A 26,759-nucleotide genomic window follows, 5' to 3' on the forward strand; every position below is an offset into this window, starting at 1 on the left:
TGTTGTCTGATGTCCAGAAGAAGAAAAGAAGAAGTAGTCACTATCACAGTCAACATGAGGCTGATGACTTTGTGCCTTCTCTCTGATGTGATGTAATGTTGAGCAGTGGGGAGGATCCGTGTAGCAGAACACCATTATAATCAGAGAATGACCTCCAAGCTGGACTTGGACAATCATTTATTTTGTCTCATGAGTAAAAATAAAATTAGGGAAAGATGCAAACAGCCACATAAACAAAACCAATATTAAACCCATTTTTTGAAAATGAACTTTAAAACAATACTGATTAAGATATGTTATAGTACGACACATGACTTTTTTATGATTTAATTTTTTGGCATTTTATGCCTTTATTTTGGATAGGACAGTAAGCAAAGTGGGAGAGAGAGGGGACGGGATTGGGAAAGCTCTGCGAATCGGGACTCGAACTCAGGATACCCGGAGATCAATGGCGCTTCATGAGGCTATCGGTGCTGACGATATATTACATTTTTAAAGATCCACTTAGACATGACAGTAACAGTTTTTTGACAGTACATTTACTTATTGCATTGTCATTACATTACAGTTTCAGTAAGAAATATATCAACAACTGAGCTCTTTCAGGTTAGGTTAGGTTAGAACTTCTGTTAACATGCCTATAATACAATGCAATTTTTATTTAAATGATGGTTTCAAGCATCAAGAATGCTATAAAGAAAATACTAAAATAATTAGGATTAGAAATAACATTAAATGTAATAATCAACAATGAATGACAGTCATTTGTAGTCACCTGCAAGTCCCTACGTCTGCTGTAATTTTTTACATCTCTGACAAGTACTAAAATAATGAACTGCTCTTAACATACAAGCATTGTCTTCTTTGCACTACTTATCGTTCAGTTTTGTGGTTAAAACTTTGATTAAAACACATTACCCATAATTCAACTTAAGTATAATGTCTCTGCACTTCGTACACCCCTGAAAACTACCCATAATTTTACATGAGTAGCCAAGACTGTAATGCAGATCTAAACACCTAGCAGTATTATCATACAAACACTCATCAATAAGCCCCACTTTTGCTGGTTTTACTGCAATCTTTACCTCAACAATCTCAGTTCGGTTCGCCACAGCCCTTGTTGGTCTCCAAGAAGGAACTGCTTTAAATTGAAACGCCACCAATTCTGAAAAACATTATCTTGTGCTGTAACTTGAAATCATCCATCATGCCCTACTGCCACTGTCAAACTTAACTTGCTCAGTGGTGGCTTAAAGACCTTTAATATTCAGTAAAATGTATTGATTTAGACTGAAACTTGACTCTATTGAACAAGGAAATTCAAAGAATAATTGAACTGAACTGAGCTGAATAAATGACTGATTACTGAGAATTTATCTTAGGAGTAATCTGCATTTCATAAAGCATACTTGAAACTGGAATTTAATAGGATGGTCCTAAAGCCATGATTATCTTATTTTGTCCTGGCCAAATTCCCTCCACTGGCCGTTGTCAATCATGGCCTCCCAATAATCCCCATTCACTTGATTGGCTCAATGACTCTCTCTCCTCTCCACCTGTAGCTGGTGTGTGGTGAGCGCACTGGCGCCGTTGTACTGTGGCTGCCGTCGCATCATCCAAGTGGATGCTGCACACTGATGGTGGTTGAGGAGAGACCCCCCCACATGATTGTAAAGCGCTTTGGGTGTACAACAATATGCATTAAAGCGCTATATAAATGCATCATTCATTCATTCATTCATTCATTTATCTTTGATATATCCAATCATGCATATAGTTTTTTTTAAGCATATGAACAACTGACTTTTCACCAAAGAGTTCCATACAGTCAAATAGAAGAATATTAAGAAAGTGGATATATCTTCACTGCTTGGAAAATTAAAGAGTTGTGTTTGTTAACTTCAGATACAAGAATACAGTAAAAAAGAAGTATGTAATTGGTAAAAATTTATTTCCCTGTTACTGAGTAGCATTCTTAAAAAAAAGTAACAAAAGTTATTAGTGTACTTAGGACAACGACATTGAATACATCTACATAACTGCATACCTAATAGACTGTACATTTTAAAATCATAAAATCTTTGAAACATAAAAATACAATAGACCATAGGAGAAATATTAAAATCAAGTGACATTCAAAAGGTAAAATTTCAAAAGGTAAACTACTGTACATAAAGTGAAGATATGCAATTTTTCATATGAATTATCGCATTTTTAGAGCTACACTTCATTAATAACTAACTCAACTAAAGAACATACTGTAAGTTGTAATTTTACTAAATTAAAACAGAACATAGCAGTCATTAATATTACTACATCTAAAACTATTTTAAAAATAGTTTTAAGGGACAATAAATTATTGTGACAAATACATCCCATGCTTGGTTACAAAATTTGTTCTCATACCATTAACAACACAAAAAAATGCATTTGTATTTTGGCTGCAGACTAATAAACTCTGAACCTAGGGAATCATTGTGGTGAATCAGTAGTGCTTACATTTTTGTCTATTGCTGCAATAAACTGCATCTTAAAAAAACAAAAAATTACAGTACCACAAATGCCACAGGCATAATCTAATTTTATAACGTTTGTAATAATTTCTATATGCAATCTTATATATTTTAATACACCTTTTTTTTTTAAATCCCGTGGTTTTGCACCTTTGGCTTTTTTTTCAACACATGCATGCACATTTACAAATAATTTGTACAAACAAGCAAACCGTTGCATCCAATTTAATGTTTAAAGCTTAGAATCTCATCCCCTGTAGCGGCTCATTATTCAGGGTTGGGAGTAGGTCAATAATGGGCATTAAAAAAAAAAAGATTGTGTGCTTTTCAACTTTTAGGATCAAGCCAAAATTTAAGGTGTATTACAGTAGGTGCACATAAGAAATGTTTGACTGCTCAACATGTCTGCTGGAGTATCTTAATGAGTGATAGGTGGAGGCCGGCCACCTTGTGTCTGTTTGCTACCCACAAAAAAAACTCAACACACTCTTGTCCTTTTACAGTCTGAGCATAAAGAAGACCTCATTGTCTGGGCTCAGAGGGCTTTGTTGGGGTGGTCCTGGTGGAAGCTGGCTCAAAAGATCCAAGCTAACACAAGGACTGTGGGCTACACTACAAGCTCCTTCAGGATTGCCACGCTCTTCGATGGGGCTCCCAGATGTCCTAGTCAGACTTTGTAGCCGCTGCCTCTCTTGGGCCTGCTTGGCTCGGTTAGCGATGTATCTCACCCGGCTCTGGCTCCGTGAGGAACTCCTCCGCAAAGGGGGCATCTCCTCCTCTTCCTGTCCCGCTTCGGAATCGTTCCTGCACTGAGCAAAGTCTTTGCTAGTGAGGGGCTCCACATCGGTGAGCCTCTTGAGCTGCTTCGTTAAGTCATTCTGGGGCTTTCTAAGAGTTTTCCCTAGTTGACGGCTTGGCCTCACAATGAAACTGCGACTAATGGTGCGATACTTGCTCTCAAAATTACAGACGATGTCGTCTGAAGTGAGATCTCCAAGACTCTTGGATTTCGAGCTGCTGTCCATGTCTTTTGCCAAGGGGGTGGTTGACCTCTTGGAACCAGCAGAAGCAGCAAGAGTAGAAGACTGCTTTAAGCCCTCCATGTACAACCTGCTCCACGTGTGGCGCCTCTGCATGGGCCGGATGGGGTCTTTCTCTGCAATCAAAGGTCTGGGCTGTAACTCGTCCTCTGGATCGCACATCTCACCATCCCGCAGGTTGGGGTTGGACTTGCTCTTGCTGAAAAGCGAGACGTTGCATGCTACAACGGTCGACCGAGGCTGACTGGTCCTGTTGGCCAACGATACTTGGTTGTCCGAGTTGTCCCGGGCTGCACTAAGACAGGTAAGGCTCTTTCTGGAAAGGTTGGGCAAGGACAAATCAATCACAGTGTCATTGGACGAAATGCTGGAAGACGATGACACACTATCCCGATGGCTGCTGGGGTCGAGTTTGCTCCAGAGCCTGTCGTTTAAAGTGGCGTCGATAGAGACTTCGGGGACCACTGATGGGCTGTCTGTTTTTATCACTGCCTTCATTTGTCCTTCACTTTTGGTCCTTCTGACTGGGGTCCTCAGTCCCGTTTGCATGCTTCGTCCAATGTCTCTGTCAAACACCCCCTTCAACGCCTGCATCCTTTGAGAGCTCTGAGTGGCGGTTGTTTCCTTTATGGCATCTGTCTCTAGAGTCTGTCGAGTTTTTATTTCAGGAATGTTGGGATCAGTGACTGCTTTTTGCACAACTGCACCATCCACCTGGTCTGGCAATGGGGGCGTATCACATCCAATGTCAAGGTAATTTGTGGAAAGTGAAGAGTTGATGTGTCTGTTCCCAGAATCCTTGCCACTGGTGCTATATGGACCAATACACTGGGTTAGTGCAAATGATTTCCGAATGTCCTCATTATTTTTCACAGGACTGAGATTTTCCCCATTGGAAGATGTTGTTATTGCTGTGGATGGTGAAGACAATGTAGTGGAGGGACAATGTGGTGAGGTATCCACAGGGCTTTGTGTGGAGGTCAAAGGACTGTTCTCGTGAAATTCCTCAGTAATAGATCCCAGACATGAGGTGTTCAGGGATGGAGTTGGACTCTGCACTTCAGAATTTTCTGAAAGCACATGGCAAGCAGAAAAAATTAATTATACGGTAAATAGGGAGTAATATAATTAGGTATAGTATAATAACAATTAAAATGCTATTAGAGTTTTAAAACACACACACGTGACTACATAAAATGTATCATGAATGCCAACAATATACAGCAATATTTTTTTGCACATGAATGAAATAATACATTTTTGCGTAGCACATTTACAGCAAAACAAAATGAAAAATAAAGGTGAAGTGTGCATTTTATGTACCACTTGTGTAACTAATTAGTGTCTGCTGTTGCTGCTGTGTCAAAACGATATTTTGATCGACCCAAATTTACGTTATTTATACTTTTGTGTGAAATCAACCTACAAATGCCTTAAAGTTGTCTCTGCATATTAAACTTGGATAGGAGTTTTTATGATGAAAAATACACACTTCAGCTTTAAGCACAATTCAACAAAACCACATATTTGGACACAAATGTATTGCAAACATATAACATGCTTTGTCTAAAACTGGTCCTGGTTTAAATAATAACATAATACAATTATATAAAAAAATAAAGAGACAAAAATGCATGTATAAATTAAAGATATTAATTATATTTGGTATATACAGCATGATCCATCAAAGGTGCAAAAATTAAATGCAAAAGTAAACCAAACATAAGCTGAGCACAAAGGCTGGGGATTCAGGGAAACAACACTCCATAACCTTTCAACATCACATTTTCATCATTCATCATGCTACTTCCACTGTAATCCCGTTCTGTACTGTGCATTAGTATTGTGTAAACAGAAATGCTTTAAGGCTTTATTAAAAGCCTTTTTTCTTGTGATACAAATTCCTCTCTCATTGACGAAAGCTTAATGTTTAAGCATAATCCAATGAAATTTAAGCTCAAATGCAAATATGTATTTTTATCCTCAATTTGTCATCTGCCAAACAAATTTCATTTTCAGAAAATAACACACCTTTCCTCAAGTAGCATGATTTGATCACCATGTCTATATCATAAATGGTTAGACTAGTTTTTGGACTTTTAACTTTTAACTAATTATTAACTACAACTTATTTGCTGCTTATTAATAGTGGGGTAGTTGATACATTTATGTATGGGATTTGATATGGTCAAGCAGAATAAGGTATTAATATGTGCTTTGTAAGTACTAATAAATAGCAGAAATATAAATATTGACACTTCAGACCAAGACATGCTGTTTCTTTGCACATGTTCATTAAAGTGTATGATGTTGAATATAACACACAACACACATCATGATGAAAAAGGTTACATCATTTCAAAGAACAAAAAAGAACTTGGTTAAAATGAAATGAAGAAAAATCTTTTTACCTGGTAATTGGTCTGCCCCTCAGTTTTGCACTAAGCATAGAAAGCATGCAAGAAGGAAGGAACAAATAGGGGTTTTAACAGGATAAGTGCAGATTGAAACAGAAGGACAGTGTAAAAGGGAGGGAAATTGGTACACCAGGAAATTGCTCCGACAAAACATGTATGCTTTGTTCTAACATGGATTTATAGATACACAATAGAGAATGGGGGCATGGGAAGGTAATGTTTAAAGATCTAAATAGTTATGAGTACTAAGAGGGTTTAGCGCCATCATAATGAGGAGCTGAGAACCTACAATGTGGATGATACCTTTAGGAATAGGAAAATGCAGTTGCACCCACTCATTCATAAGTCATATGATAATCCCCCACTCCCAACCCCTAAATCAACATGCAAGAATGTAGTTAGCCAATATTCCCCAAGTAGAAATCCCGTGATTTCAAGACCTGCACCAGTGGTAAAAGCTGAGCATCTGGTTTGCATTTGCTCAAGTGCGTGGGGCAGAAACACATCCTCACTCCTTACAGAAGAGTCTTGTGACAGCACTAAAATCAGTTTCATTGCTGCATTATACAGATAAAAACATACAAAACATACATAGTTTTTGTTCTGTAGGAGTGTCCCAAAACCCACAACTTTCAATCAATTAATTTTCCTTTCATTCATGATTATTGGATTTTTAAAAAATATATAGTATTTATGTTTATATACAGTATCAGTTACATTCACTATATTTTCCATTATTATTACATTTTATTAGTTTCCAGAGGACTTGAAAACCCAGTAATAGGCCCCAAAAGAGATTTTCATTGCTCAAAGGTTGAATCTAGCTATATATTTAGTGGACTTTTCTTTTAAGCATCAACGTATATTTGTCTCTGATGTTTGACCTATTCCTTAGGACCCATAGAAACTAAATGCAGACTTTGCACAACAATTTAAAACATTGTTGAGATCTCCAACAGTAATTGCTCTCCATTTAAGAGAAACACATTTTCTTTTTAATGGAAGGCTGTTTTTTTCTTCAGTATTCTTAAAAGTTAATTAGGTTTTGCTAAGGGAATTACAGATCATTTATCATAGTAATTAATATATGTGTTGGCAAAATATTGCTCTATAATCATTTCCCAAAACAATTACTTCAAAATCACAAAGAAGCATTGATGAGATGCCCTCATTGTGTCAGTTACTGATGCCCCACTGTCACCATGCAGATTCATTTGCATATAAATCTGGTTTAAGGATATTGATTTAAGGACACAGAAACTAAATGGAAATGGTGGGAAAATGCACATTAAAACCAGTCAATATCCAACATTAATGCTTAATATGTAGTATTCTTGTTTCTGTGACAGGATCCCAGTTGCCCAATTCTAGTGGGGATCAGCCTTCATTGACTTCCACACCATCCACAAGGTCTTTGGTGGGTATTTGTTGGGTTCCATCACAACCTACTGAAATCTATCCTACTGAGGCACAGGGGCTTTCTAACAAATGAGATCTATCTAACTACAAACACCTTACCAGTGAAAAACAAGGGGGATTTACTGCGGATCTCCTCCATTTTCTGAGCGAACAGAGCATTCATCTCGCGCTGCAGTGTCCCTGCGGCCCGCTTTCGGTTCTCCATTCCTCGCGTCGGGAATATGGTGGGTAGATCAAGACTGGCCAGACTGTCACAGCTGCTAGAGTCGCTATCAGACAATCTTTTGACATCATACACAGATCTAGTCTCGTTTGAGTTGCTGCCATAGTTGGGTGGCGCAGGGCATTGCCGACAAAGGCTAGTTTTGCTGTCTGGAATTGGAGGAGGTGGTGTGGATGGGGACCGAAAGAGTCGGCGCGGTACGCTACATGAGCGATCATTTCTGACAGTGGGGTCCTCAGTGGGGTTAAGGGGTTGTGCAGCCAGTGTTTGTCCAGCCTTTGCCCTCGATCTAGGTAAGGGTACAGGCTTGGGTAGAGCCTGAGGATCTGGTTTGGGCTTTGAATCAGTTTGGGCCAAGGCTTGTGGTTCGAGAATGGGCTCTGGCTGAACTTGTCTGGAAAGTGTTGGAGACCGAGACGCCCTTTCAGGTCTGAGGGGAACAGGTTTGCGCTGGGTAACCTTCCTCTCCAAGTCTGGACTCTCCTTGGAGCCAATTACACACTTTATGCAATTGGAAGTCATCCCAACCCGCCCAGAGCTGTTTATAGCAACACGGGCAAATACTCCTGGCTTCTCATCCAATGGATCCTGGAGTCGCAACCTGTTGGCTCGCTTCAGCTGTTCGCTCATTGCGCCCCTGTTTCGGTAAGGTGTAGCACGGGGCTCGGGATAAAAGAAAGTACTCTTACCTTTACTGTCTTCAGGGTGAAGCTGCCCGTTGGTGCCGTGACCCCATGATTTTGCAGATGCAGTATCTCCATTGTGGTGGACAGGTGGCCCCTCTTCCGATTCCCGCTCCTCACTGGCGCACTCCGATCTGCAATCTTTTGTGTCAATGGAGATCTCAGGGAAGCCCCTCTTGACATCGGGTTGGCCCTTGGTGGGGGCACTGGCTGTGCGGCGCAGGAGGTGAGCACCGAAGGTACTCTTACGGTTGAGCAGAGCAGCAGCATGGCTGTCGAGAGATGCTTGCTTTGGGTTTCTGTGAAAGAGTCCTTTTATACCACTGACTGCTCGAACCTGCAATGGGACATCGGAAAAATCAGTAGGCAATATGAATCTAAGACAAATGGAATCATCTAAACAAGATGTAGAGTAGAACCTTAACTAGGTTAAACAGGCTTTCATAGATTCTTCTTCGAAATAATTAACCAAGCAAAAACTGCCTACCAAACCACTCTGATATATTGTGCCCAGCTGAAAAAATTACTTAAATCAACTTAAAGTGTCCCTTTAAAACCAACCCAGGCTCACTGAAAATACGTGTTTGTGGCGAGGTTTCTGCTACATCGATATTATGTACCTTATTGCACATTTCATGGCACATTTCAAAGTGAAATGTCCAGTGAGTGGTGCTAAAACGAGCAATCAATTTGTGACCGTGAAGACATTTTTAGTATGTTTCTTCAGGTACATATTACGGCGGTTCAGAATTCTAATGTCGGTAAGTGTCACTAAAAGGTTAATGAATCTAAAAGTGATCTAAAAATGTATTCGCTGATGCAACCGTGCTATTTTAACTTACGGGAGTTTGACCGGTTTTGTCAAACTGTAGTTTCACGGGATTCGTATTGGAGCGCTTCACAACACCATATCAGGTGAGCTACTGAGCAAACCTACTGCATTAGAAAACCCATACATATGAAGCAGTATATGTGACGATAATGTTCAAAAGGATCAGTTTTCAAATCTCGCAGCATGATAAAACTGTTTTGAAGGCAAAACATAATATTGTGCAAGGAATTGTGCGAATATTAGGCTTTCTTATTCGATACTCTGGCCCTGTAAATCATACTTTGGGCGAAAAGGAATAAATGGGCTTTAGTCTCTAGTCTTCATTTCAACTGGAGACTGCAGCGATTTTGTATGCATAGGTATGTTTTTTGAGTTTTGCAGAAATGTAGAGGCACATATTTCCAATGAACCTGGGTAGTTTAAAACCATAAACCAGACTAGCTTGGCAAGTGGAGGCAAGGGCTGCTTTTCCCAAAAGCATTGTAAACTAATGATTTCTACAATCTACAGAAGTTTATGATGCTTTTGGAAAATGCAGTCGAGCTTAGTGGCCATCTAATCTCACTGGGGTGGTTTAAGATTTTCAGCATAGTATACAGACAACTAAACTTTTCAATATCATTTGAAGAGAACCTTATTATGATAATTTTCCAAGTAGTATTAATCCACAAATTAATTTCTGTTCTAATCTAATGCAACAATTTAAAAAGTGTTACCATTAGAAATCAGTGACAATTTAAATGACAAATGTCACAGATGTAGCAGAATTTGGAATCAACAGACAACAGACCTTTAAACATGAAGATGCAGACAATGTTTGGAATTTGTGGTGGTAGTGTTAATAACTATGAAATGGGAATAAATGTCAAGTGAAAGGTGACAGGACATTTACGTCCAACCATCTCTGATTAAAAAAAAAATGACACTGGGTGATCTATTTTGATTCATGCTAAAACAATGTAGGGGATGCCTAACTTGCTTGGAATGGAGAAGCAAGGTATTGAAATCTTTACTATATAATGTTAATAATTAAGTAATAAAATATAGTTAAGATCTGTTTACTCAAAATAAATTAATAAGTAAACGAATGCATAAAACTAGCAATTTTTCTGTTTCTCTGCACAACACCCAGTGTCATTTCATGAACCATGTTCAAGTAGATCCATGTGAGACTTCAGCCATCTGATCTCCTCACTAATATTGGGTCAAATACGTTCATGCATTTGTTTGTAATTTTAATGGATTTATGCTAATCTACACAATTACAGCAACAAGAACAAGATATTTCTTTGGCTCAAAAAGGATTTAAAAAAGTACCTGCTGAACTCGAGCTCTCATAGCAGACACTCATAATCATGGATAGGAAGAAAGAGGACGTAACACTTCACAAATCAAGATAAATGCATCCCTCTCATGGACTCTACAGCTTGAGTGCTGTGTTACTGCAAACCAGCCAGCCAAAACCCTATCATGGCCCTTAAATGCCCTGAGATAAGTGAAATAGGAGTGAACGCTGTTGCCTGCTATAGGGACATTGACACTGGATCTGCTTTAGGGGTCAATGAGAATGCAGCCAAGGAAGGAAGTCACAGTTATGTCACAACTCATTTTGTATGAGTTGGCATGGTGAAGGCTAGCAAATGAATCAGGGCTTAACCGCTCACTGCGGCGGGGTTTGCAGGGAGCATGCAGGGTGCTGATTGGGTCTCACTACACCTGAGTTTTGAACGAGGATCCTAAAAATTTCCTGCCTCTATAGACAGCTTTTGGACTAAGATGGGTGCACTGAAATCACAAACATAAGAGAAAGAGAAGTAAGAGAAAGAGAAAGAGAAAGAGAAAGAGGGAGAAGGGGAAAAACAGACAAACTACACAAATATCATTTGTTGTTGACGCTGAATGTTTAGGGCACAAATTATGGACAAAAGCATGACATAATTAAGCAGTGAGCATGTTTACAACATCATGTGGCACTTTGTACGAACAGGGTACAAAGTGTCATTTTTTTTCATATAGCATTAGTGGCACAAATAAAAAAAAAATTGTATTAGATATTTTGAAAAATAAAATTGATAACATAAAATTAATGTAGCTTGAAAAAATAGGTAGATACAGGTCTGTACCACTTCCATTAACATGTTTTAAAAATGAATATGGTTATTAACAATAATAATCATACATAAATATCATAAATGAAATCTACTGAAGTGAATCTACAAACGTTACCCATTTTGCAAAAGATTACATTGAATTTTTTAAATTTTATAAATGTAAAAATTTTATGCTTATGCTTTTATTTAATATTCATTGCTAAAACAGAATGAAATCACATAAATAAGGATTTTATTTAGAAACTGTATCAAATTTGAGTTACAAAGTTGGAAATCACATAAAAAAACATTTAAAATAAAACAGCTCATATAATATTTATTTTGACCTCTGGAAGTTGAAAATCAACAAGTAAAGCATTTTACTGGTAATTCATTGAAAAAAAGGTATGGTTTCATGTTCTATTTTGTACTATATTTGTGGAAAGTGTTACAAATTACTATGAATATCAATCAATCAGCCTACTTTGATAAAATTAGTAGGTAAGAATTGCTAGGGAGGATATCTTTAACATATTAAACAATTTCTAAGTTTAATTTTTGTAAACCACCATTTAGCTGTGTTAAAACCCTACTGTAGCAGTCTACAACAAATAAACATTATATTTTTTACTGTAAGCCATGTAATGCCTAATGGCTAGAATCAATATTAGGATTTTGAGACTTTTTTTCAGTCTTTTAGCACATGACAAGAATATTATCTTTTTGACTTTAACAATGCCAGATACAGCCCTCGGCACACAATAGCACCAACATTTTTTGCCTGCAAACCACAAGAAGTGCTCACCTTACTGGTGATGTCATTCACTGCAACATGAACAAAGATGGAAGCTTCCTCCATGCCTTCCAAATACACATGTCGGTAACCTGACAATCAAATATACACATATTAAGGATGCACTAAACATTGGAAAAAACATATATTCAAAATGTCTGATATATGACAAAAAAAAAAATTCTTATATAAAAAGAAGTGTAATATGTAAACGAAATTTGGCACCGGGAATCATGCTGTTAAAGGCGATGGTCCTCTGGCCAATAAAATCTTGGCCAATTGGGTCATGGTCCCAAACCAGGAAGCGTATAAGAGCAATCTCTGGCATGTGAAGAGTGAAGACGAGCGTCTCCTCCCACATAGGATTGAATCCTGAGAGAGAAAGATAGAGGAGGGGGAATATAAAATAGTGTGAATTAATGGAAAGGCAGAACGGATTGGAGGTGTCAGATTATTCATATTCACCTGCCTGTTTCACTTCAAGAAAATTACCCGATTGACCTTCACAAATCAGGCAAAATAGGCCACTTAACTGAAATTGCTTGACTCAGAGTGACTGAATTACTTAAACCTGCCAGAGTGCCTTTACACTCAAATAATATTCTCTTGGACTTGTCCATTGTATTTGACAGCAGATCTATAGTCCTTCTTGAACAAAAGTTCTAACATACAAGTTGACAAAGATCAGTTTCAATATCCTGTACCCTATAGCATTTGAGGTCCCACAGGGCTCTATCCTTGGGCCAGTGCTGTTCTCTTTTCACCTGGTGTCATTATGAAATCAACCCATACCGAGTGAGCGGTTCCTCAGAAATCTTCTCCAAAATTATCTCCATTACAGCCACTTCATGTCTCAAAACATACAGAAAACGAGCCAATTTCCAAACCTCCATTCACGTAGCCAATTTCTCAGGGTTATCTCTTTACGAGATTGCATCTACACATTCCTCAATAGTCTGACCACCCCTAGTGACTAAATCTAGCCTCCACTTTTCAAAAACATTTGATGACACTTAAAATCTAAATGTCACTTTCCGTTTTTTTAATCTTTAGTATCTCAATACCACAGAACATGCACCTTACTTGCTTTAGTAAAAAAAAAAAAACGCCTGCTAGAAAATAAATGCAAATGTAAATCAAGTTCATGAATTATTAAATTATTTAGTGGGCGGGAGATGCAGGTTGAGATTATATCTGGTGCAAGTATCATGCATAAATTTATCGCACCTCTTCCAAACAAACACACATAACAATGAACACTCCAAATAATGTTCTCACAGTTTAATGATACTTTAATGAGCAATCCCCCAACAATTACAGGTTAAATGGCAAGCTGTGTTGTAGTTGGTGTGTGTAATATAAAATCTATCATGGGATATTGCTCTCTCACCATTGTCATCAACCACCCTGGTTTGCTCTTTGCAGCAATCCACTGGTAGACCGATAATCTCCACTTCCACAAATGGGTCGATTATCTAACGAAAAAAAACATTAGAAAAAAGCACTTTGAAATAATACAAAATCAAACCATGCAATTGTGGTTACAATACCTTTTTAAACATCTCAAGATAAAATTCCTAAAAGAAATATCATTTGTTGTATAATTTAAATGCATACGTGTCCTCCGTAAGTATTGATTTGGGTCACACTTTATATTAGCTGGCCTTAACTACTATTTACTTACATCAAAAGTAAGTACAATGTACTTATTGTGGTCATATTGTAAAACACTTTTGCTGCTATTGAGGTGGGATACGGGTAAGGTTAGGCACAGGTTTGGTGGTATGTGTAGGTTTAAGGGTTGGTTAAGGTGTTAGGGATGGGTCAACAGTGTAATTATAAATGTAATTACAGAAATTAATTACAGATGTAACTACATTTAGGTATTTTTAAAAATATAAGTACAATGTAAAAACATGTATGTACACCATAAGTGCATTGTATCAAATTATTAATTTAAATGTAAGTACATAGTAGTTTAGGCCACCTAATATAAAGTGGGACCATGATTTATATACTGTTATTACTTTGGATTTATGATGATTTGCTATGGTCCAATGATTGTATAATTTTCAGGAAATGATTTCATGCTTTATTATCAGATAGTGAGAAAGTCTGATTACATCCAGGTTGTTTAAAAAAAAGACTTAATTTACTGTCTTAATAAATGTCACTAGTCATATTTTGCATAAATCATCAGTGCACTTTTTAATATCGTAGTTTACTTTTCACAAAACTTTCAAACCCTAAATAAAATTAATAAAATTAAAAAAATTAAGTCCCCCACATTATTCTTCACTGAATATTCAGTTTCACTCAGAAATACTTTACAATATGGAAGTTAATTGCATTGTAACTGTTACAGATCGGCCAGGCTCTCACGCCAGCCAATCACAACGCACTTCATCACCTGAGTTCTAATGGAGCACACCTGCATGTCATCTGAACCTCAGTGTGAAGTCTGCTTCCCTAACAGTAACCTAATTCTAAATATTTCCATGGAGTACATGAACTGCAGGGATGAATCAGAGGCATTTAAAGTTGTCCTATCAACATCAGTCATAATGAGAAACCCTTAAGGAATCTGATGCGTGCTTTGTTTCGTTTCAGTAGTGTGTGCTATAAAGAAACCTGACACTCAACATAAGCTTTAAAACTAAAATGAAAAGCAGCATGATTATTATATATTATATATATGAATTATTCTGGATTTGTGATTTGTGTTGCTCTCTTGTAATGATAGATGTGTTAGATAGATGAAATTGTGGTGGAAATCAATCGTGTTGGCAGGCTGATCTGATCCACAGGCTCAATGAAATCCCATGAAGCAGGGTAAACCCACAGTCAGCGATAGCTTTAGTGATTATAATGGGATTGAAAATGTTCTAATATTGTCACGCTGCTCATTTTCTATGTACAATTTGAATGCCAGTTTTGTTGTTGTCCTGATTTACCTCTCCTCGGTCACCCAGCATGGAGTCTTTAGGCTTGGGTAACTGCTGGCCGCTGATGATCTTAAGAACCAATTGTTTTTTCAACCGACCTGGTAAAGGATCCTCAGCCACTGGATTAAATGAACCTGTAAGAACAAAGGAAGGACAGAATTCTGTACTTACAATTCCATAATCATATCATAACATGAACAAATCTTTGCTAAATTCCTAGTTTGCTTTGCTTATACACTTACAGTAGATTCACAAACATTGACTTTAATTAACTGTTGTCCACTGTTGATAACTGTCCATTTGTTGATATAAACACTATATTACATTTATGCATTTAGCAGACACTTTTATCCAAAGCGACTTACATTGCATTCAAGTTACAGTTTTGACATTTTATCAGCTCTTGCTTTCCCTGGGAATCGAACCTATGATCTTGGCGTTGCTAGCGCCATGCTCTACTATTTGAGCTACAGGAAAGCAATTATATTATAAGGATTTTGTGATGTTAAATTAATAAATGAATACACCTTAAACAGCTTAGCAATATGCTGCTTGTGCATCTAATGAAATATAACAAAATTTGGGTAATACTTTACTTAAAGCCTTTATGCATAATGCATTATAAAAGTTTTCATAATGTACGTTATAATGCATTATATCACTGTAACCCAAGATAAAATGCATTATAATACTTGAAAGTTTGTATGTCGTGTGTTTTACTGCGTTATATTTTCTAAAAGTGTAACAATGAAATAGATAAGTATTATAATGTATTATAACTGTAGTTAAAATTATTCATGAGATCAGACAATGCATGGTTCATTACAGAGCATAAGTAATGCATTAAAACTCATTTTATAATGCATTATATAGAGAGACTTTAAGTGCTACCAAAATCTGAAGCAGGAAGACATTAATACAGATAGACATACAACATCAGTCACCAAAAAACAAACAAACAAGCAAACTAGCAAATGTAGGCACTCACCTTCGCACATACAGGCAGGTTTCAGGATGTAACCACAGTTGCCGTTGCAATAAAACTTGGCTCTGTTGAGCTGCAGGACTCTGCCCTCTGTCTGGTAGTTCAAAGCCACTGCATAAAAGCCATCAAAATTCAATGACTATTACGATTAATATTTACAAGCATATCTCTGGTGTTAGGGGCCATTTCAGCAATTGGAGTCATAACAAAAATGTACCCTTTGTATTATTAGTAATTCCTGTAAATCCAGTAGTGTCTTCCAAGAATTGAACCATTTTCATATTAAATTAAAATACTAGAGCGTAGCAGTGAGCAGCAGGTTTCCAGTATGTTTAAGACATACTGTTTATTCTTGATTTCTCCATTAAATATAAATATTTGTTTGTGGGTGGACTGGCATACCCAGATGGCAGCCGACATTCCAGAAGGGCTGTGGGTTGAAGTTGCTGGAGTCCACGCGGTAAGGAGAGGGATAGATACGTGAGAGCTGGCGCTGGTTGAATCGCATGAACTGCACTGGCTTCTGCTGCATGAACTGATGGGCCTTGGTCTCGCTCATCGATGACACCTGCCAACTGCTGCCGCTCACTGCAGTACAACCCAACACACACGCATCAGATGTGAAAACATACACTGGCACATAGTCACTGGACTGCAACCATTTGAACTGATCAGATGGAGCCATATGGAAGATGAATGCCATTTAAATGCATCAGTTCAGTATTTCCACTCTAAAATTTAATGTTTCATTTAAAGCGTTACTTGCCGTTTCTGTGTAATTTGCTATTCAATTTACTAGCAATTTCTGTTCAATACAAAAATAAATCCTGCTCCAAATGTTTTTCAGTGTCATGCACTTTAAACTGTATTTTAATATACAACCCTTAAAGAGTTAGTTCACCCAAAAATGAAAATTAGCCTGTGTTTTACTCACCCTCGAGGCATCCTAGGTGTATATGACTTTCTTCTTTCAGAAGTGAGAGAGATGTGTTTACTACATTTGAAATATGGATATTTTTCTTACAAAAATGCATGGATTTCCTACAGAAGGCCTTTATTCGGCACGTTTTATTGTGGATGCACGCACTTTATTTGTGGAAACACTCGCCTACTGCAATAATAACGCTTGGAAGAGCCAGGACAATTTTTAATATAACTTCCGATTGGATTCATCTGAAAGAAGAAAGTCATATACATCTAGGATGCCTCGAGGGTGAGTAAATCACAGGCTAATTTTCATTTTTGGGTGAACTAACCCCTTAATAATCAAATAAATTAAACATTTGTAAGTGATTCTGTGATTGTGACTGACTGCACAGATGGAAGAGAGCTGAACTGGATGATGATCATCAATGTATTGATTTTAACTGAAAAATGACTCTTTAGTATTGTCCTCTTGTGTTATTGACAAACTATTTTCCTGTTTGTCTCTATAAAGCTGCTTTGATACAATCTGTATTGTATAAAGCGGTATATAAATAAAGGTCCCTTGACTTGACTTCATTGTGTAAGTGGCCCTCCATGAAGCCGCACTCTTAGAGCCTAAATAAATAAGGCCTAGGATACATTTTACATTCTGAATCTCACAGGAAGTTCTGTTCTTCTCACCTTGTGCCTCAAAGTCTGGGGTGCCCACAGATTTCGTGTATACCAGATCAGAAAGTGCTCTTGACAACTTCATTGTTTTTTTCTTTCTGTTAAAACAGATTACAGTTACAGATATCAATGATGACACATAAATTATTTAACCACATTTATGACTATATCTAAACCCACACACCATGAGTGATTCTACCAGTACCTGCTGTGATGCACTGGTGCTTTAGACGCCCCACTCGAGCTCTCCTGATCCGTGTCCGTGTCCTCAAAACTGGAGGACTTCCTCAGTTTACTTGTCTTTTTCTACAGTGAACAGATGGAGTTGAGGTGAAGCAGTGTTAATAAAGTCAACATGTCACATATAACATATAGTCAGAAAATAAACTCAAATTTATTACACAGCTGAATGTAGTATTCTAGAGAGCCGTATACACTAATCTATTAATCATTCATTCGTCATGAATAATTGATATAGATAGAACACAGATGCATTTTTCAGTGCAGTGTGTTGTTATGGGAGGAAGCATTGTTTGCTTTAATATGGGTCCATATGCATAATAATATATGTGTAAAACTACCTTGCGTTTGGAGAAGCTCCCCATGAATGATTTACCCAGACGTTTGTTGCCACCAATGTTGGCCTCGTCTCCAGTGTCAGTGCTGTCTTCGGCTTTTCCCTGTATTATAAATACGATGCATTGCAGTGAAAATATGGACAGGAATATATACATAAATATAATTCGGTATAACATTATCATGAGTAAATGTACATTTTTTAAATGGAACAGAAAATCTAAAAAAAAAAAAAAAAAAAGAATTCGGAAAAAAGCAATAATATTAAATATTATATTATAATATGTTAAATATTCAGAAAAAAATATATGTATATGCTTTTTTTTTGTTACATCAGGCTTTTATCGTTCAAACTCGAGTGGAGGAGTGAGTAAAAAAAACCTAAATTTTATTCAGATGCCTAAAACTGAGCAAAAATATGCAATTTGTTGCAGCTGATATTTATATTAGAATATGATGAAATTCTGATAGCCTGGAATGAAAATCAATGAGGGCTTAGCAGACAGTTAAAATAAAACACCTAAATATCAGTTGTCACTTTATATCTACTAATAACATGTCTTAAAAAGATTCAATTTAAATGCTAGTTTTATGATCAAAGCTTTGTAGTTTCTATTGTGGTATAACGCAATGCACTGATGACTGAGAGATGAACAAATACATATTTCTCAAAAGCCTGTAGTATGATATATTCACATTTTAACACAATTAAAAAAAAAAGATATATATATATATGTATATAATAGAATAAACCATAAATCAGATGACACAAGGCAAGTTGTCGATTGTGTACAATAGGTTTGTCAGCAAAGTTTTTGCATATCAAATATGAGAGATACAAGACGGACAACAGACTTATTCTTTGACACAACAATCACTAGGTGGCGGCAGCAATCTATTCATACAAAATATACAGTAAATGGGACTTATCATGGAGAGCAGGATTGTTCTTGCTGGTACAAAGATTAGCTATAACATTTTTAGTTTTAAGGGTACGTAAAACAGACTGTTTAATTCTCAAGGAGAGAGTGGACTTCAGGGGGAAAATGCTATAAATGTATAGCATATGGCCAATTTAAGCATGTTCGCCTGTATCTCTGTGGGCCGTCAAGGACGGTGGTGTGCAAACTGTGTCTTATTTGGATAAGCCTGGAGTCAGTCCTTAAATAACCACACAGTACACATCTGTACAAGGACAAAACTAAGCTAATTAGAGCATTTGCTGAACAGTTTAAACGAGTGAAATGTAAGAGAACAGGCTTTGTACTATGACTATCACGGTAAATTAAAAATCATCAGCTTGTTATAGGTCCATTTAGGTTATGATCACTTTCTGTCTGTCTATCTAAATAAAAAGTGTATAAAATAGTGATTAATTCAACAGTAAACAAACTACAGTACATTGATGTAAATGCATTAACATGGAATAGAAAGAACACACTGCAAGCAGAAGTGAATGTTGTCATTTTGTCTGTAAATGTGGTAACATTTCCTCTCCTGGAGAGGAAGGAGTGACATGTATGGTGAAGTACAGCATATTAACCTTCAGCGGTGATTTGTCATGTTTTCCCGTCGGTGGCAGGGCTGCAATGGTAAAACTATCCGGATCTTCCCGGTCACGAATCTTTGACTCCTTCATGAGGTTATCTAATTTTTTCTTGGCAACATTTTCCGCCTGCTTCCTGTTCATAGATGTCTGGAAAGGGAGACAGAGAGAAGCGGATTCAAATGGACTCAAAATGAGCATTGTAACAGCATCTGCAGGGAACATGAAGGTCAAAACCATTCATCAAAATATCCAGGTTAGTTCAACTTGACCTAATTTTACACACGCAGAAAAATTCATGACAATTATTTACTTGCCAAAATGCCATCTTTTAGTTTTACATTAAGGCACTTAAGAGAGAGGAGCTTTCATTCAAAATGCATGAGTCTTTGAGGTTTCACTGAGAGCCTTGTACGATTGAAACGTCCTGCTAAAAGAACATGACAGATGTAGAACGACCTGAAGAACTGAAGATTAGCGTGAATCTCATTAAACTTGATCAGGTCATATTTCAACCTCAAATGAAAAAAAAAATATATATATATATATATATATTTCGCATTAAGAAAAGTATTGCATTTGCATTTGCAACATTATTTTCATAACAATTAAACATATTAAATCTCTCCTCCACCAACCGTTGAGCTGACTGACAGAGCAGACTGCATGTAATAGTCAATCCCATAATGCAATGCACTCGATTTCATCTTCTATTTCCAGTGGTGAATGAACATCATGTACTCTTTTTCAATTTTTTTATGCAAAAAAAAAATAAAAATAAAAATATATAAAAAATGCACCACACTATCTAACAATACTTACATCTCCATTCATCAGCTTACAGTCATCCTCCATCTCATCTGCGCTGTCTTCATCAGACACGTCCCCCTCCTCTGCATTCTCATCTATATTTGGGGGCAGTTTTTTACCCTATGAGCAAACATAGAGAAAACATGTCAATGCAAGATTTGTGAAATGTGTTTTCATTTATAGTTCAGTGTAAACTCTGTCGTGGTTCAAAGCACTGTTCTGCTTAATGAACCAAAATAATATCCATTTACTGGCTTGTTTGAGGATCTCAAACAGCCCCATTCAGCAACATGGTTCAACCAGTCGCATGAGTTTGGGACAGGACTATCTCAGAAGGGACAGTGGTTTTGAGAAAATCTGTTTGGAAAAAGTCTAAAGGTATGTTCAACTTCAACTGAGGTTAGCTTTAACATTCGGCAAGGGAGGAGTTAAAAACAGAGCCGTCAGGTCGAACACTTTCTGCTTCCTACAGCGATGCTTGTGTGGTGTATGCTTTCTTTATCGCAGTGGTGTAAATGCAATATTAATTAAATGCAGACATTTTTATGAAACAATGAAAACACTTTTCGGTCACACTTTATTTTAAGGTTCAATTCTCACTATTAACCAAAAATGCAGAATGATGGATGAAAGTTTCGGAGGCAGTGTGTAAACGTAATTGACACAAAGTGAGGTCATATTTATTTTTTAATGTGCGAAAATTTCGAACTCAGTGTGCAGTGGCCTTAAGAATAGTATGAATTGTCCCTACACTAAAGTGTTACCAACTAACAGGGAAAGAACTGGATTCCAGTGTAAAAAGCCATTCATATTGAAACTGAAGAGTTGGTTTCTTAAGGTGACAAATCCCTACTGACATCTATTCCCAAATGGCTGAATGCAAATATTTTTAGCAATCAATTCTCAACGCATTTTATTCTCAGTATTGCAACCTTTAGTGTAAATTGTCTTAATTCTGTTGTCAGTTTTTAACTACTGTCATGCCAAAACAATAGTTTCAAGAAAATATTGCTGAGCAAGATAGTTTATTTATAACATATTTATAGCAGCCCCCTGAATAAGAACAGATCTCGTCTGCTGGCATAGACATTTGAAGGAGTACTGAGATTTCTTGTTGCAAAAATGATCATTGCATCTTTGTCTGCATTTGCATACTTGGATAGGGAATGTTTCTGGCCCCAGGGTCTTCTAGCACTAACAGCATCTTACAAGACAATTACAACCCAGGGGACCCATCGCCACTTAAGCTGCTTTATCAGTAAATGCTATGATTGACTGGCACAGAACAGCACTCTGTTGTACCGAGTGCAGAAATACAGCACTGACACTGACAGGGACATTAACAGAAAGAGGCCAGCGATAGATGACAGGAATGGGTTAATCAATAGCGATTAATCAATCAAACAATGTCTGATCCCAAAGAGTAATTAGTTTTAGCAATGTGCTGTCGTTTTCTACTATTATCGGCTTTGATGCTGCATTAGCAGACAACGTAAAATAAATGTCTAAGCAATTTTGAGTAATTTTTCTTCATCAGTGATTAAATTTAAAGTATTTGAAAAAGTGTTCAGAACTTAAGACTGCATTTCAAAAGTACTGAGCTGAATTATAGTCTTGCTCAATGGTAACAAAGCAACGTTCCAGGCAAATTCAGCGACTGAGCTGCGATGCGAGTGTATTTCCAAACACGTGGTCTGTTCGCTGGGCTCCCGGTATAACCACGTGCCAAGCAATTTGTCAATACCACCGGCTGGCCCAGTTTGCAATTCAGGATTCACTCTCTGGTGGGAACGCCAGTCTGTCTTCCAATTATAGCGCCAACTCGCTTGCCGGGCTGCTCCATCTACGCCCCAATTTTCAACCCTCACACTTTATTAAAAGCACAGGAGAGGGCTGCACTTCAGCAAACACATTTTATATCATTAAGACTCGACTGTTTTGCCGCTCTAAAAGGTTTTCTGATAGAAACAGACCGGCAACTGTGCAAAAAAAGTCTAAATGCAATGTTACTAAAATATATCAAATAGTTATGCATTCATTACGATATTATTGCTAAAATATTTGTGAAACGTTACATGATATTTTAATTCATTTGCAATTTTGTGAATTAATTTCACACCCTTTGGTAAAAGTTACAAATTACACAAAAACTGAACCCAATTTTCCGCGAAAAATAAGTAATACACCAAGCACCGAAACAAGAAAACTATAACAACCACTGAAGAAAGTCAAATGCATAACGAATGAAATAACCTATAGATTTGAGAGCATAGTACTACATTGTAGCTATTTGAAAAATATTGTTAATTTGCATAGCATAAATTTAAAGCTTATTTTTCGATATTCTATTCTAGCACTTTTATGATTTTTAGTTAATTTACAGTATACTGTATGTTTATAATTACAATGGAATTGACTTTAGAGGTCTATGATATCTTTAACAAAACGATGCTTCAAATAATGTTCATAATCTTTCATAAATCAATGCATGCACTGCACACACAGTTTCATCAAGCAAGCTGATTTACATCATGAATACATCTGACCATCATCTAAAAAAATGACTATGGATTTGTTCCATAGTGTTGATGTAAAACCGTTTAGATGCTTACCTTGATGAGTATTTTGCCTTTTAGGGCTTCAGGTGAAGGCAGAAGTCCAGACGGGTCGGCAGGGATGGAGGACACGTCCAGTTTATCCCCCAACACTTCAGTCAGATACTGAGCCATCTTCTTCTGCTGAGGGACGCTGCAGTGATTCTCAATGGACAGAATCACTGGATACCTGAGGAAAGATCACCCACAAGACTCAGATCTACCATAACACTGAGTCTAAAGACTTAAAATGCCATTAAACTGTTAACGTCCAGAGGTCAAAGTGGCTTATTCAGAAATCGTCAGAGCATATTATTCTGTCAAATATAAAATAAAAGAACTCATATTTAGCTGTTTCCTGTCTGAGGTGGACAAACAATCATTCTGGAGGTTATTTCCTACTCTATTTGTGGAAAGCACAGACTGTTTTTGGTAGAAACCTTGATACATAATCCATAAGTGAAAAATAGATCCGGATACTGACAGATACTGCTGTAAATGTGCACCTTTGCTGTCACTGCAGTTTATAAACTTAAAGAAGCTCGAGAGGCAAGCCGAACAGACACATGATAGATATGTGTGAGACATTGTCAAAAAAAAGCTAATTATCTATGCGACCCTCGAGAACCCTTGACAGCATGCCGTTTTATTGGATTATCACCTTTAGCAGCAACAACACCTCAAATTCATAGTGATGGAGGAAACATGCTGTTAGTGTGAAATGTTCATGCGGACAAACACGTTCACACACTCCTGGACCTCCACTGCTCGACAGCGCTGTGTTCAGACTCAGAGAATGAGATATTACAAACACAATGGGCTAGAATTAACTGCCAGCAGTCAGATGCATGAACCCTCAGGACTGAAACTTGATGGAAAGCTCACACAGACTGCCGAGTAATAGTTTTCTTTAGAAGAAACCTCAATAATAATAATAATAAACCTTTGCACTACATTGATAGCCTATATCATGAATCATTCTCTGTAATGTCACAATATCCAATGATATAGATAAATGTGAAAATGGTGGAATTATAAGAATAACATTTTCTAAAATACTACTACTAATAATAATAATTATTATTATTAATAAATAATTGTATAAAATAATTAATAATTATGCTCATTGATGTGTTACAGATTGATGGCCTATTCTCGTCTCTTCTTAGCTTGAAAAAAGTCAGAAGTCTGGCTTATGACACTAATCAGCCGTTTATATCACTGTCGACTAATATCTACTGTGTAATAACCTTCTGAATCAGTTCATATCTGATACAGCCGATGTCTCTTACTGGGTTTTGATGAATGCATATTTGTTGATGGTCTCGATAACATCTTTAAAGAGGATTTTGGAAGTCAGGGTGTAGCCATGGTGTACGATTGGTTCTCCATCCTGTCCATCCCAGCAATCCACTGAAGGATGATGATAAAGAAAAAAAAAGTGTATAAAATACATCTAAAATTCATACATATTTTATAATTAAAATATCATTTTTTATTAATAATTTATATTTTTCCATTGTATTTCTAAACAAAACTAAAGCATATTTTAATCATATCATCTGCACTGTGAAATCCACACCCACTGATGCACTGACTGTATAGGAAGAAGCATTGAAAGACCAATCTCACCTTCCACACATCTGCAGCCGGCCTGCAGCACCCAGGCGTACATATCCACCCGGGACTGGGACATGAGCTGGTCACCCATCAGGTAGGTGTTGTGGGAGGAAGCGATGAAGTAGTTACTGAGAGGCTCCGTCATGTCCTGGTTCACCTCGTAATGCTCAGGGTTGAAGATGTCCCCTGCAGGACTGCGCATGTAATTCGTAAAACCTGTGTGGTACAGTTAGATGTGATTGTGAATTGCTGTCATAGAGTTTTAGCCAGTAACTAAATTCAAAGTGTTTAAAATCAATCAACTTAAAATTGTCAGTGGGATTGCAAATGAAGTTTTCAGTGCTGTTTTTTGACATGGTGGATAAAAAACTTTGAGAATAAATCCCATAATAATAATTGGACCCTGAAAGGGACTCATAATAGGAATCCTTTGCTATCTATTCACATTTTATAGCTCTGTATTCTAGATATTTTGTACAATTTACTCATTCGTAAATAATTTAAGCAACAACTGATTTATACTTTAAAAACAAATGTGACCCTGGACCACAAAACTTAAATTTTTCGAAATTGAGATTTAGACATAATCTGAGAGCTGAATAAATAAGCTTTCCATTGATGTATGGTTTGTTAGGATAATAGGACAATATTTGGCCGAGATACAACTATTTGAAAATCTGGAATCTTATAAATAAATCTAAATAGTGAGAAAATTGCCTTTAAAGTTGTCCAAATGAAGTTCTTAGCAATGCATATTACTAATCAAAAATTGAGTTTTAATATATTTATGGTAGTAAATTTACAAAATATATTCATGGAACATGATCTTTACTTAATATCCTAATGATTTTTGGCATAAAAAAGGATAATTTTGACCCATACAATGTATTTTTGGCTATTGCTACAAATATACCCCAGCGACTTCAGACTGGTTTTGTGCTCCAGGGTCACAAATAGACCTTCATCAGGGTAGTGCCATATTTAATTTTGGACAGGAAAGAAAACAAGGCTGTAAGAGATAGAAGTACAGTGCATGTAATTGATTGTTTGTTTAGCTAATGAAAAGCCTTCCTGAAAAAAAAAAAACCTCCAGTAGACAAAAACTCTATAGACCTGTTTTGAACATTGAGAGTAATTCTATTCCAGCCTTGTTTGCATCCATGTTAATTCAATATGGCATCTAACTACTCTCAATGTTCACATTTCTAAGAAGCGTAAGTCATCACAGTTGGGTAAAGTTCTATAGTGGTCAACACAAACAACAACAAATGTCATTGTTGTGTTCTCATTTGCCCAAACTGCAAAATAAAAATAAATCATGATAGTGATGAAATCTCTGACACCGGTCAGAGGAAAGAAAAATATCAAATTTGCTGTCACTCCTTCAGAAACACTCACACAGAGTTAACCAGTTTTCTGTAACTCAGTGCCAAAGCAATAAAACACAACATATAGTGTAATACATGTACATTAATGTTTGTAAAAATGAAGGTATTACAAACTTTGCTAGATGTATGATGTTAATAACTGTGGAACCGTGCCATCACAGTCCATGAAAAGGATCCACTGCATGACAGAAATTGTGAAGGAACTTTTTTTTTTAATTTTAGAAATAAGAAGTGCGTACCGTCAATCCCCAGGACACCCAGTGTCTGGTTTTCAGAACAAGGCTCAAACTTGGCCACAATTTCGAGGCAGTGCTCCTTTGAGACATTTGTCATCTGAAACACAAACAAACAGTAAAGAAAGATGAACAGGTGAACGATTCAATGCAAAACATCTACTACACAGCCATCAAATTAAATCAAAGCTGCATTTTTATTCATATTACATATGTAATATGTGATAAATAAGACCACAGGGAGCCATGCTCACACAGCTAAGCCCATCTCCGCTCTGGAGTCCGATTGTGACGCCCGACAGCTGCCGTTTAAATGGACTGATTAGTCAATGAGATTCCCATCCACGCCAATCAGTGTCAGATCTTTCCTCCAGCTAATGCAGCGGGGGACGGCGGGATCCCGCCAGCTGCGGAGAGCGAATCGCAGTAAACCGCGATGTACATCAACACTCT

At 37.0% G+C, this 26,759-nt stretch overlaps 1 protein-coding gene across 1 annotated transcript in view; it reads right to left on the bottom strand.

Annotated features, from left to right (window-relative positions):
• Positions 1 to 1,934: 1,934 nt before the first annotated feature.
• The window catches only part of plch2a (phospholipase C, eta 2a), a 125,002-nt gene continuing 100,177 nt past the window's right edge, over positions 1,935 to 26,759 (bottom strand). The window contains exons 7-23 of the mRNA XM_079383208.1: positions 26,313 to 26,406; positions 24,698 to 24,901; positions 24,358 to 24,478; positions 23,084 to 23,255; positions 20,484 to 20,591; positions 19,659 to 19,811; positions 18,121 to 18,219; positions 17,745 to 17,845; positions 17,552 to 17,637; positions 16,346 to 16,531; positions 15,947 to 16,054; positions 14,968 to 15,092; positions 13,404 to 13,488; positions 12,239 to 12,385; positions 12,026 to 12,105; positions 8,305 to 8,635; positions 1,935 to 4,626 (exon numbers count right to left, since the gene is read on the bottom strand). Coding sequence (XP_079239334.1) covers positions 3,014 to 4,626; positions 8,305 to 8,635; positions 12,026 to 12,105; positions 12,239 to 12,385; positions 13,404 to 13,488; positions 14,968 to 15,092; positions 15,947 to 16,054; positions 16,346 to 16,531; positions 17,552 to 17,637; positions 17,745 to 17,845; positions 18,121 to 18,219; positions 19,659 to 19,811; positions 20,484 to 20,591; positions 23,084 to 23,255; positions 24,358 to 24,478; positions 24,698 to 24,901; positions 26,313 to 26,406 — 3,813 coding nt within the window. The 3' untranslated portion in view covers positions 1,935 to 3,013. The remainder of the gene's footprint in view (positions 4,627 to 8,304; positions 8,636 to 12,025; positions 12,106 to 12,238; positions 12,386 to 13,403; positions 13,489 to 14,967; positions 15,093 to 15,946; positions 16,055 to 16,345; positions 16,532 to 17,551; positions 17,638 to 17,744; positions 17,846 to 18,120; positions 18,220 to 19,658; positions 19,812 to 20,483; positions 20,592 to 23,083; positions 23,256 to 24,357; positions 24,479 to 24,697; positions 24,902 to 26,312; positions 26,407 to 26,759) is intronic.

This window comes from Barbus barbus (assembly GCF_936440315.1).
Source record: "Barbus barbus genome assembly, chromosome: 28".
Lineage (NCBI taxonomy): Eukaryota > Metazoa > Chordata > Actinopteri > Cypriniformes > Cyprinidae > Barbus > Barbus barbus.